The sequence below is a fragment of the Polypterus senegalus genome, chromosome 1 (assembly GCF_016835505.1).
Source record: "Polypterus senegalus isolate Bchr_013 chromosome 1, ASM1683550v1, whole genome shotgun sequence".
Taxonomy (NCBI): domain Eukaryota; kingdom Metazoa; phylum Chordata; class Cladistia; order Polypteriformes; family Polypteridae; genus Polypterus; species Polypterus senegalus.
In genome coordinates, this window is record NC_053154.1 from 198465024 (window position 1) to 198478328 (window position 13305).

General features: G+C 36.8%; 1 protein-coding gene across 1 annotated transcript in view; it reads left to right on the forward strand.

The window, feature by feature from the left end:
* atg4b (autophagy related 4B, cysteine peptidase) overlaps nucleotides 1-13247 on the forward strand; it is a 71518-nt gene extending 58271 nt beyond the window's left edge. Inside the window, exons 9-13 of the mRNA XM_039766622.1 lie at nucleotides 2095-2173; nucleotides 3470-3615; nucleotides 5435-5491; nucleotides 6096-6189; nucleotides 12779-13247. Of these exons, the coding sequence (XP_039622556.1) occupies nucleotides 2095-2173; nucleotides 3470-3615; nucleotides 5435-5491; nucleotides 6096-6189; nucleotides 12779-12852 (450 nt within the window). The 3' untranslated portion in view covers nucleotides 12853-13247. The remainder of the gene's footprint in view (nucleotides 1-2094; nucleotides 2174-3469; nucleotides 3616-5434; nucleotides 5492-6095; nucleotides 6190-12778) is intronic.
* Nucleotides 13248-13305: the final 58 nt, after the last annotated feature.

Sequence of the window (13305 nt, forward strand, 5' to 3'; positions counted from 1 at the left end):
GCATATTCTTTTCCTACCTTGTCAATTGTGTAATGCGTTTTTTGAACAGGTTTGATTCATGGAAACGATCACTCATACTGCGTTTAGTCAGTTCACGTGAGCTGCTCTCTTGTGTGATGTTGCGATGTCCATGGCTTTATTTAATGTTAGCTAAGGCCCGGTACTTAAAAGTTTCTCCCTACAGCAATTTTAACTCTGTTACAAAGTGATCCAAAGTCTCGTTTATACCTCATGTCTTGTATCTCGCGAATAAAGTATTTGTCGAAGGCATGACAAACGGCAGCGGGAGCGTGTCTATAAACTAAATTTAAACTTACGGATTACACCGTGCTTTGTTTCCGCAGTAGCTGTACTTATGAATATGCTTGTATGAGTTTTTTCTTCAGCTCTCTTTGGAGCTCTTCCTTGTTTTCTGCATACTGTGTTTACAGTCAGTTGACGTGATTACGTGGGAGGCGTGATGATGCGACACGCAACTCCGCCTCCCACGGCCATCGAGCTGCAGTCTATTACAGTATATGGAGAAAAATAGGTTCCAGTTATGACCATTACACATAGAATTTCGAAATGAAACCTGCCCAACTTTTGTAAGTAAGCTGTAAGGAATGAGCCTGCCAATTTTCAGCCTTCTACCTACATGGGAAGTTGGAGAATTAGTGATCAGTCACTCAGTCAGTCAGTCAGTGAGGGCTTTGCCTTTTATTAGTATAGATAGCTGTTTTATATCCAAATGAGTATTTTATACAATCATTATTTTATAAGGTTTTCCAATATATATACCCAGATATTTGTGTTTACAATCATAGACAAGTTTGATTATAACAAAGCCTCAATATTTTTAAATTTAAGGACATGACCTTATTGAAGGAAAAATTAAGATAAAATCTAGGACAGCATGTCAAATATATTTTTTCACAGAATTGTCAATGCTGCTGTCTTCTTAAGGTGAAGCAAGAACTGTAAATTTTGACCTTCAATTCTATATCCGTAAATAATACATAATAATGTTATATCTATATATATATATAATTCACTAAGGGCACGCAAAACAGTGAGCGCAAACAAGACAGAGCCTCGCCCACCAACTTGTAAGACCAAGGGATAAGCTCGACAGAGCCCCACCCGCCAACTTTAACCCTTCTACCGCGTCATGAGATACGCACGACAGAGCCATGCACTCCAACTGTAACCATCCTCCCGAGTCCAGCGATGCTCTCGAGGCACGCAACAACTCACCAGACACAGCCTCTGTCGCTTTCGTCTGTGCAAAAGTCCACATGCACCTCTGAGCCACGTTGACTTTACACCACATGCAAAACAGAGAGCCACGATTGCCAACTCACAGAGCCCCGCCTGCCAACTCTAACTAAGGGCAAGCAAGACAGAGAGCCACGCCCGCCAAAGCCCGCCCGTGAACTGTAAGGGCAAGCAAGACAGAGAGCCACGCCTGCCAACTCACAGAGCCCTGCCACCAACTCTAAGACCATGGGATATGCACACATTTAATGTATAAATTGATATAAATAATTGCATGTAAACGATACTGTTTAAAACGTTATTTTTTTTCATCAGAAAACCCGGTTTACACATCTACCTGTATTAGTTTAAATGGCACTTTTACCACTCGCAATAGGGCAGACTTGCTGACTTATCGTGTCGACTGGGCAACACAGTGAATGCGGCGTTTATCTATATATGTCTATGCTTTCCGTAGCCTGCTACAGGAAGGTACTCTCTCGAGTATTGGCATTGGTTTCGCTCCTTGCTATTTTTGTTATACTGCAACGGTGGTTTCCTAAGCCTTTGTTATACTGAATTCCTTTCTCACCATTTTCTGTTCCTATTCTTACACCGCCAGATTCTCTGGGAGCCGCTAGTATTATATAAATAATATATAATACATCACTAAAGAGCTTGGAAATTTATTTTATCAAAAGGTTTCCTACATGTGTAATATGTTAATTGTCTTGAGAAAGTTTAGTCTGATGGAATATCAATTTACAAAATTATTGATAAATTAAACAGGAGTTACAATCTTCTTCATTTGAAACTGTATAACATCTGTATGTGGCATCTCTTTGTTTCTTTATACAGCATTGCTTTATGATGCCACAATCTCTGGGCGTGATTGGAGGAAAACCAAACAGTGCACATTACTTCATTGGTTATGTAGGTGAGTGTCGCTTAAATCATGTTACATGTCCAAAGGAAAATACTGCATTCTTATTCTGATGATATGATGAAGGAAATTCAGTGGGTCACACATATTTAATGACTATATTGTATGAAATGAATAGTTTGGCAAGAGTGGTGAACATGTGCCAACCCACTATTGCTAAATTCAAGTTCCACAAGATTAGGCAAGAAGCAGAAGTATAGGCATAACAAACAAAGAAAACTGCTAGATAATTTCAGTTTTGAAAGGTGAGAAGTATTGTACATATTAGACTCTTGATCATGTAAAATATAGCATTACAGATTTTTAAAATCACTGGTCCTGCATAATTGCTTAAAGGATGCACTACTGATGTAGAAAAACTGGCAATAAAATGGGAAGAAAAAATGAACATAGAACTTTGCTGTGTCCCAGCTTTGCTGTCTAGTATTATATTGTCAGCTTTAACACAGGTATAGACATCATAACTGCATTTCTATGCAGACGATAGTTAGACAGAAAAATCTTCACTAGAGGTTTTCACTTTCCTCTACATGGAAGAAGTATGTGCTTTATTGTGGAAATCCATGTTTTTTTACTCAGGCCTAAATAAAACCCCTGTCACACTGCACAATTTTTCAACTGTAGACTTCATTTACATAATCTTAGTGAGTTCTGTTAATTACTGGCGAGTGTCACTTATGTGGTGTGATAGCACTAGCAACTTGGCCGTAGTAGTTTGATTTTGTCACTAGTGGTAGGGACAGTCTCATCATACGTGTTACAGCTAGTGAGCGCTCAGAAAGTGGGTGTTTGGGACTAATGCAAACAGAACAGAAGCTTGCCTGCTCAGTGTTTCATGTACCTCAAAAGAATGGAAAAATGGAAAAGACAAATCAAGACAGCAGCTGAATTTGCCATACCTGGAAAACATTAGTGTTGCCACCTTTACTGACTGACTGTCAGAATGCAGTGAGCCCATGATACTTGGAATTCTGAAATGGTGCTGAAAAGTCATGAGGCAGTCCTGTAGACTGACATCCTCAAGGTGATGAGATCAAGCAACTGCAGTTGTTATGTCTGACATAATAATGACAGTCTGTATGTCTCTGCTAAGGATTCCCCCTCTTGAGTTGCTCATCCTTCCAGTGACAGTAGTAGCAGGAGTCATTAGCACAGATGGCAAAGAAAACTGCTTTATAATTCTAAAACCTTGAGTTTGAGTCCTGCTACTGGTATTTCAGGCAAGATGAATGACTATGGAGTCACCCTGAGTAAATTCTGACTAAATACTTTATTTGCTGACCTATACAGGAGAAGAGCTGGTCTATTTGGATCCACACACCACACAGCCATCAGTAGAACCTTGTGACAGTGGACAGATTTCAGATGATAGCTACCACTGTCAACACCCACCATGTCGCATGCAGATACAGGATTTGGACCCTTCTATTGCTGTGGTAAGTTATGTCAGTTGGCAGTCAACAATTATGGTAGAATGTGAGCTCAAGATCCCTTCCTAATCAAATTCACCTTTCTGACAGTATTGAAGACATCATTTTGTAAAGGTAATTGTTGCTTTTACACTGATAAATCTTCTGATGCCTTGTTCATATGTGTAGTGTCAGTCTTGAAAGTTATCAAGTGCTGGTGGATAAAAGCGATTCTGAATTTGCTTTATGTAGAAATTGACCTGAGTGTATTAGATCAAAAATTGTAATAGATGTAAGATCTCCAAACCCTCCTAATTTATTTCAGTGCTGACAGGATGGGTGAAAGCCCTTCCCGGCAGCACTGGGCGCAAGGCAGGAAATAGTTCTGGAGAGTAGACCAGTCTATAACAAGGCCCATGCATATACACGCACACACTACTCACAGAGGGACAATTTTGAATTATCCAAAAATCACAACCAATAGAATCATTAGAATCATTCATACTTTTATAAATACAGTTTGGTGTAGTGATTAAGGGCATTGGACTTGAAACCCTGAGGTTGTGGGTTCAAATCTAGCTACTGACACTGTATGACCCTGAGCAAGTCACTTGACCTGCCTTGGATAAATGTGTCAGCCAAATAAATACAGTAAACAATTATTGGCACCATTGGTAAAGCTTTTAGCAGAAGGCTATAACAGAAGTACATTTATTCTGAGAAAATATAATCCCTAATCAAGAAATAATTATTTTTAACAAAACCACGTTTTAAAATCACAAATTACGAAGTCTATAAAATTTTAGACTTTAATTTAAGGATGTTTGCATACATTTAGCTTGCACCATGTAGAAATCACAATTTTTTACACAGTTTTTTATACAGACCATGTGTAAAAATTGTTGTCATTTCTACATGGTGTAACCAAAATAATTATGTGTAAATTGTGTTACATTTTTAAACTATGGAGCACAGGGTTAAATCAAATAAAAATGTGTCTTAGCCCCAGAAATTATGGCGGGCAATGTATATATTAGAAAACTGATTAAGTAATTCAGTGGTAATGCATAAATCAAATCATTTAGCCTTTTTAGACATTTTTCATTTATTTATATGATGGCTACAACAAAGGAAAACAAAGTCGCATTTTATTCCAGTGTAGTTAAGCCGAAAGAAATGGGGAAATTAATCTCTACAGCTTTTCGGGTGTGGTGATTTGCCTCCCATTAATAAAGTTTATTAAGTTATGGTGTTTATTTGTTATTGAAACAGTCTTGCTACGCTGGTGGGGTCTTTGCTGCTGCAGTGCTCTGGTCCGAGGCAGGGAGTAGACACTAATACTGTGTCTGACACTGATATCACGATATTCACGCTTTTGTGAAAGAGATGAAGAGTGGCATGTTGGATATGTTTTGAAAATGATTCCTTATCAAACAGGGCAGGCCAGGGCATTTTTAGGGTAATGTAGGTTCTTTTCTACAAACCAAAATTGTTGGTGTCAACTCTTAAAGCATTACAGTAACCCTTACAAGTGCATGTATGGAAAGAATGCTTCCATATGTATACTAAGTTTAGTTAATTTGATGCAGGCAATTTTGGAAACCAAATAACTGACAGAACGAGAAATAACTTTTTTCTGCACTGTAAAGGATTGCTTTAGCTTACTGTGTGAGGTTTTTTTTTCCGCCAGTGACTAGGTTCATCTTCAGCATTGTGGCAGCACTGATAAAGATTTGGAAGCAGAGATTAGAGATCTGTGGAATGCTTAAAAGAGTCAACAGTTTCCCCACCATTGAATTCCTTTAATGAAATGCTGAGCTTTTTGTCTTTTTCCTCTCTTTCCTAGGGATTCTTCTGCAAGACGGAGGATGATTTTGATGAATGGTGCATGTGCATTCGTAAGGTTGGTCTTCTAAGATTAATTTGTTTGCATTAAAATCCAGTTTGCAGAATAGTTTTTTATATTGATAAACTCATTGGTTCTTCATATTGACCATACCTAGTATGGTTTGACAACTTTCAAAAATACTCCTTATTTTCTGTATCTGAAATTAACTGCTATTTCCATTTATCCCCTCACTTTTCTCAACATTTTAAAGTAGAACTGCAAATTTAATTTGCCGAGTTCAAAATTAATTAATCAATATTGGACGGGCACATTCATACATAGACCTCACTTTCACTGAGAAGCACAATGTATAGCTAACATTTACATGTTTGGAATGTGGGTAGAAGAATCGCAAGGATAATGTGCAAACTCCACACAGACAGTTACCCAGCCAGGATTCAAGCCCCCCGTCAATTAGATCTCTTAGCTATTAGACTTTTAATTGTGCCAATGTGCCACCCTGTGCTTTACTGTATACTTGTATGTTTCCAGTTCATTGAAAGTAAATTGCACATTGAGTGAATTATTTTTCATGACATTAAACAAATATATTGTTCTTGATTGTAGCATATATGACTGTATCCATTAAATCTCAAATCTTTTTTTTTTTTCTCTGCAGCTCTCCGGGAGAAGAAATGCCTTGCCAATGTTTGAGCTGGTAGATAGACAGCCTTCTCACTTTACAAGTGCAGATGTTTTAAACCTCACCCCAGGTATGTAAATACACTACACTTTTTTATCATATAAACGTTTTATTGAGCTTTAGGTGTTGTGGATAGTAGGTTCAAGAGAAAATGAGCCACAAATTTGTGGAATGAAATTTTGAAAATTATTTGGCGAGAAGCTGTTCTGTAGTACTCTGCTTATTGCAAGTACACTCCAGTATACTCTTGTTTATTTACACAATGCATTCAAATCATGAAAACTCAGTGAAAATATAAACACAAGCCATTTACTTACACAGTATTAGGGAAACTATAGGAAAAACAACAGTTTTTCAAAGTTTATTCTGATTTGTGCAATTAACCTTGTTATGTAATTCTGAAAAGATTACAATTTGAAATGCCAACGAAGTTTCACCTTCTTAACGTCAAGTCTACCTAACAGACGTTTAAAGGGTTAAATCTTGCTTGATCGTCTACTTTTTAACAAAAGACACTTTGATTATTAAATTTCAGATAGGTTACACCCTGCCCAGAGCCGATGCATTACTAATTTTAACTGCATGTTGTATTTTTGCCAAAAGCTTCACCCGATGATTGGCTGTCTTGCCAGTGCCAGAAAGTCACTGACTGGCTAAGTCAGCCTGCTGATTTCAAATGTAGCTGAGCAGACATTTCACATGCTGAAAGGAAAACAGAACTTGGAAACCCCCAAAGAAAATAGCAAGAGAATATAACAGCAGAAAAGGCTCATCAAGGCATCTCTAAAGAACAAACCAGCAGTCTGGAAATGTCCTTGATTTTGTGATATAATGCATTTATTAAAAGTGCAAAACATTTTACACTAATTTACTTAATTTGTCCCAGTACCTAAACTTGCTTACGATGGGGTTATGGGACTCAAAAACATACTTACACAGATATAAAAGACAATATTCTCTTCTTTGCCTCATTTATTTTTACATCTCAAATCGAAATGGCTGGCACATAGTAAGGGCGCTGGATTTAGTCATATGGAATCTCCTCTTTCGTTGTGTGAAGTATTAAGACTTGGTGAATTTGCCTTTAAAAATTATAAGCATTACTTAGCAGGAATGGTATATTTGTGAAAGTGATAAACATAGACCTTATTTAATAGTAATTAAATAAATCTATAGCTTATAATTCCACAAAATATTGTATTAAATGGCTAAACAGAATGATTTTAAATATATAAAATGTATCTACTGTGCCTTCATTTTAATTTGGAGTAATATATACAGTGGCATGCAAAAGTATTCAATCTACTTGAAAGTAATCATAATTTTCTGTGTGACAAAATTGCATACATATTTTTCCATTCAGTATTTTTAATGTGAGCTCTTATGCTGTAACAATACATTTCCAAAGTCAAAATTAACTATTTTCTGTTAATATTTAACTGAAGAAGAAAAACTCCAAAGTGAGTTTTTGCATAAGTATTTAAACCTCGGTGCTTTGGAAGTTTCGTGTGACATCATCACGCCTCCCACGTAATCACGCAGTACATAGAAAACCAGGAAGACCTCAAAAAAGCGCTCAAGAAAACATGCATTATATAATTGAGAAGGCAGCGAAACAATAAGAAGCGAGTTCTGCTACTTCGGAAACAAAGCACGATGTAAACCTGCACTTTAAATTAAGTTCATAGACAGGCTGCCGCTGGCGTTTGTAATTTAGTGCCTGCCCATATAAGGCCATCCGTCAGCGGCAATCCAATAGCAAACTGCCACGGGTAAATATTCACGGGTGAAGGACTGTGCTTATGGAGAGGAAGATGAGATGGTCAGGGTGGTGTTTGACACAAACTCAGCGAAACTGCCAGAGAAAGTTTTAAGTGCCAGGACTAAGGTAACATTAAATAAAGCTATGGACATAGCACGAGATGGCACCAGCACAGCTGGGAACCTTCGATGCAAGTACACCGAGTGGCTCACGTGAACTGATGCAGTGCACAGATAAAAAGCAACAGTTCCAAAGAGCGCTGAACAAAACAGAATTACACAATTGAAAAGGCAGCAAAAAATATGAAGCGTCTGATAAGCATATTCATAAATGCAGCTACTGTGGAAACAAAGCACACGGTGGAAAAAGTCAATGTCCCGCTAAAGGAAGACAGTGTAAAAAAATCCCGTGCATGCAGTTTGTCACATCACAGATAAAAAGGAAGACGAGCTGTTTATTGATGCAGTAAGGAACTAATCGATGAATGAAACCTCTTATCTTTACAACGATTGACAAACACGGAATGTAACTTGAACACATCGTACAAATACGAGCCTGATTGAAAGAAATAATGATAATCAAATCCTTGATGACAGCAACATTCAATAACACTCACAAAACAATTACTGTATATTGACAATCATGTTACGTTATTTTTAAAATGTTCCCTTTTCTTTTTCATAACTTCTACTTCTCCACTGCGATACACGGGTATATATAAATGTATATCTATAGCCCGATCTACAATACCTACTTTAGACAAGCGGTGGCGCAATTGTAGAGTCTTAAGCCTCTAACGCCGACATTCGAGGTTCGATTCCGAGAGGGATGTACTGACTATGTACGCGCTACCGATTCATTTTACCTTCCCATCTCCTTGGTTTGGGACGTATGAAAAATATTAGGTTAACGAGAATCATGTTACGTTATTTTTAAAATTTTCCCTTTCTTAGCACAAGCACAGTTGAGAAGCTTCGATGCATGTACTCCATAACGCGTTAAAAAATAACGCAATTTAATCACACTTTCAATTCCAAGCAAACGGGAACTTTTGTCAATGCATGATTTCCTGGTACATCCATTACACTGATGCACACATCACAGCTACAAAAATGTTAGAGTCGGAATAAAGCGCGTTCCTACGACTGATCATTTCGACTACCCGAAAGCCTTGATAAAAGCATGGTTTTGTGCACACTGAAAAGCAAGCAAAATTAGATGCATTACAGAAAGCGGACTTTGTGGCTCTTACTGGGGATCATTGGACTTCCGTGACCGTTAGTAATTCTAAATACATCTAATTACAAAATGTTCAATGATCACACTGTTTTAGCCTAATGTACAAAATAATTTTGGCTAATGTTACTCAGAGTTTAAAGAGTAAGCTGGTCAAATTACCTTTTATGTTTCTGACTTATTTTTTAACAAGAAAACTGCACTTTATGGTGAAATTTTGGTTATTATTATTTAAAGACAATACTATTCTGAAAATGTACTTAAAGTACTTAAACTACCACTTTATTTTTAAGTCTGCCCAATTTTAACCAGGGATGATATTTTTGTTTCTGTTTTGAATTCAAATGCAGTTTAAAAGCTTTTTTTCAGAAATTAAAACAGCTTCAGTTTACAATATTCATGTCCATGTCTATTATTTGATTCTGTAAGCCCACTAAAACCGCTTTTAAATAAAAAAAAAAACATTTGCGATTTGGGGCAAATTTACCTTGTGCGATTACATACGATTAATCAAGATTAATTCTTACACAGCCTCTAATTAATTGGATTAATTTTTTTAATCGAGTCCCACCCCTAATATATATATGTAGATATATATATGTAGATTTGTATATATATGTGTATATACAGTATATGTAGATATGTATATGTTGTATATACAGTATGTATATATATGTGTGTGTGTATATATACATATATATATATATATGTTTATATGTATATATATGTTTATATATGTGTCTGTGTGTGTGTGTGTATATATATATATATATATATATATATATATGCCAGCAACACTCATGACAATTACAAAACAATTACATTGTCAATCATGTTACGTTATTATTAAAATGTTTCCTTTTCTTTTACTTCTCGCTGCCAATCGCAGCTATTTTTATATATATATATATATATATATATATATATATATATATATATATATATATATATATATAGATAGATAGATAGATAGATAGATAGATATGACAACAACACTCATATCAATGACAAAACAATTACATTAACAATCATCTTACGTTATTTTTAAAATGTTTGCTTTTCTTTTTCATAACTTCTTTAACACACTACTTCTCCGCTGCGAAGCGCGGGTATTCTGCTATCTATATATATATAATTCACTAAGTCCATGGCAAGAAAGACAGAGCCACGCCCACCAACAATTCACTAAGTGGCCGACCATGGCACGCAAGACAGACCATGGGATATGCACGACACCAACAGTTCGAGCAAGAGCAAACACACACAATCACACACACATGCATGCGAGACAGACACACACAGGCGCGTGAGAGAGAGACTTGAGATGTTGATAATTATGCGGCGTATGGTACACCGCGGGTTGGCTAGTTTAAAGTAATTACGTACTACTTGTGAGTCTTTTATATCGGTCTCAAGATAAAAAGCACCCTTTGTAAGGGCCATAGTTTGAGTATAACAATCACTATAAAAATGAAGACAAAGGTGCATTCAGCTGATATGAGACACAAAGTCATTGAAACTCACAAGGCAGGAAATGTCCACAAAAAAATCTGAGTTAGAATGTTCCGTTAAGCACTATTGGATCCTTCATCAGAGAGTGGAAGGCTCAGCACCCAGTCTTACTAGAACAGGCCATCCTTCTGAACTAAGCATCAGAGAAATACATTGACTGATGAGAGAGGCTACTAAGAATCCAACCATCACTCTCGGAAGTCTGCAATGGTCTTTGCTTGAAACTGGTCTAAAGATGCATGGGTCCACAATTTCAAGAGCTCTCCATAATTTTCTCCAGCACTTAAAATAGGAAAAGCAGACCAGAACCAATGAGGGGAAGCATGGGGCGACGCTAAAGCCTGTCCCCCATCCTCCAGGTTCAGAATAGCGCGCACAAGGTGTGCTTCCTGTTGTATATCCCATTAGACAGAGTGTGCCCTGTCTGGGGCCGGTAGAAGAATACACCATTTTTACCCTGCAGTGGTGGCCAGGCTATGTTGGGGGGATAAGAACAAGAAGGCTGGCTGGTATTCAAAGGGTTATCGGATTACACTTCAATGATTAAACTCCTCAACAGACCGGTCACTCCAGAGACCTGTAGTCCTAGCTAGCCCATGGCTTAGACAGCCTAGGCAATCCGATTGGGACCTGAGCATCGTTTGCATACCAGCCGCATTTAAAAGTTTATATTTCTGTTCTTTTTGGCAGTAAGGGATAACCGGTAGGCAGAATGATAAAGGTAGTTATATTTAGGTGGGACATGTTTGATTGGTTCACTCTTATACAGTGACATTTTCTAGGTAGTTTATCTGTTCATTATGGTTTGGCAGGTGGATGGTGACTTTCAGCTATGATACCTGATCGATAGTGAGTGGTACATGCTTTTACCTATCTGTACAATAAAAATATAAAGTACACGGAGCTGGATTAATGATATTTATCTGCATCTGCTAACTATTAAATCATTTTGTTAGCTAATCAACACAAAGGACTTCTCTTCACCATGGGATCCTCCACATGAAAAGCAGCATTTAAACAGAACTTTATGGGCATCATTTTAGGCAAAGAGACAGCAGGAGAAATTTTGTTTCTTCTTGCTGTTGCCAGACTTGGAAAAACGAATTATTCCTTTTGATGATTGCAGAGAGTGTGAAAGGGATGCACAAATTTGTGAATAATAAAAAAAAAAATCCCAGCGTAGTCTTTGTGCCATGTCCTGGCCTTACCCTAAATTTAGTGGTAGCAGATGCAGCCAGAAGCTTGTGATGCCATTGACTTCTTTGGATATCTGTAAAAAGCTTTGTAACTTATTTTCCACTACGCCTCTCTATGAAAAGTAAATATCACAATACATGTTTGCATTGTGCTAGTTGGGGGCCCACATTAAAACCTTGCCATGGCCTCACCCTCCCTGTAGTGTTAGTTAGTACAAGGAAGAAGCTGACTGGTATGCTCAGCATGCCCAACTGTTTTTTTGGTCAAAGGATGGAAATAAAGTAATGTATGAAGGACACAAAGGGACGAGTAATAAAGAAAAAAAAAAAGAGAAGAGTTTAAGAAATTAAGAAAAGGCCTTTGAAGTACACAGGGAAGAACAGTGAGGGCTGCAAATCTGTTTTAACAAAAAAAATATGGAAAAGTCTGCTCAAGAAGAAATTCTTATTTTGGTGCTTTTCTCATTGGCAATTTTTTTTAAAAGTTTTTAAGTTTCTAGGAAATTTGTTTTACCAATTTGCAAAATTTTGACCACCTTCTCACTTTGTTTTTTTTTTTCTCTCACTAACTGAAAATGACTTCTATGATGAAGTATTTTAATAAATTGTGAATCATCCATAAATTTAAAAAATGTGAACTTTTTTTTGCCATATTGCTCAACCCAAGATACGCATTTTGTAACATTTTAGAAACTCCGACTGATCAGATGAAACAGATCAGCGTGGCACTTAAGTGTCAACTCGATATGTTTGTCGTACAAGTTTAATTTAACTATGGACAAAAATATCGGTAAACATTTAGTAAAGTTTGATTTGGTAAAAAAAACTGTTTAGGACAATCTGGAGATGTGTTACATGTACCATATAATATTAGAAAAATTATTGAGAGGTACTGAGTAAGCAGAGTTTTACTTTTCTTTCTGTTTCCAAGTTAATCGTCTTTACTTTTACAGATTTCTCCGATTCTGATCGCCTGGAGAGATTCTTTGACTCAGAGGATGAGGAATTTGAGATTCTGTCCCTGTGAAGATTGTTGTCCATGCAAACAAAGGAATAATAGTATATTGACCTTGGGGGTAGGGAAGACTATTTGCACATATTTTAATTAGTTTTTCCCAGCATCTATTGCTTAGTGTAATTCATGCTCATCCCCTGGACACTGCTTCCTGTCTGATCAAGCTCTGCCGAAAAGTTGATGTTGGTAACTTTCACTGCTAAAATTTTGCGTATAGGGTGGGGGTAATTAATTCTTTTTATGTTTACGATTTTCACTTTTTTTCATTTTATAGAAAAATACAAAAAATAAAAAAAATTGTTGCATTCTAGTGTCTTGTTGGAAAATCCCAAGGTTGTATCCAAATAAAATGTGCTATATAACACATGCTTCAAAATGAAGACATTAATGTGATTATTGGAAGTGAACCTTATGATGTGTCTGTTTTGTAATGAGTAGTATTTTTTTTCTTAACTTCTATAACCT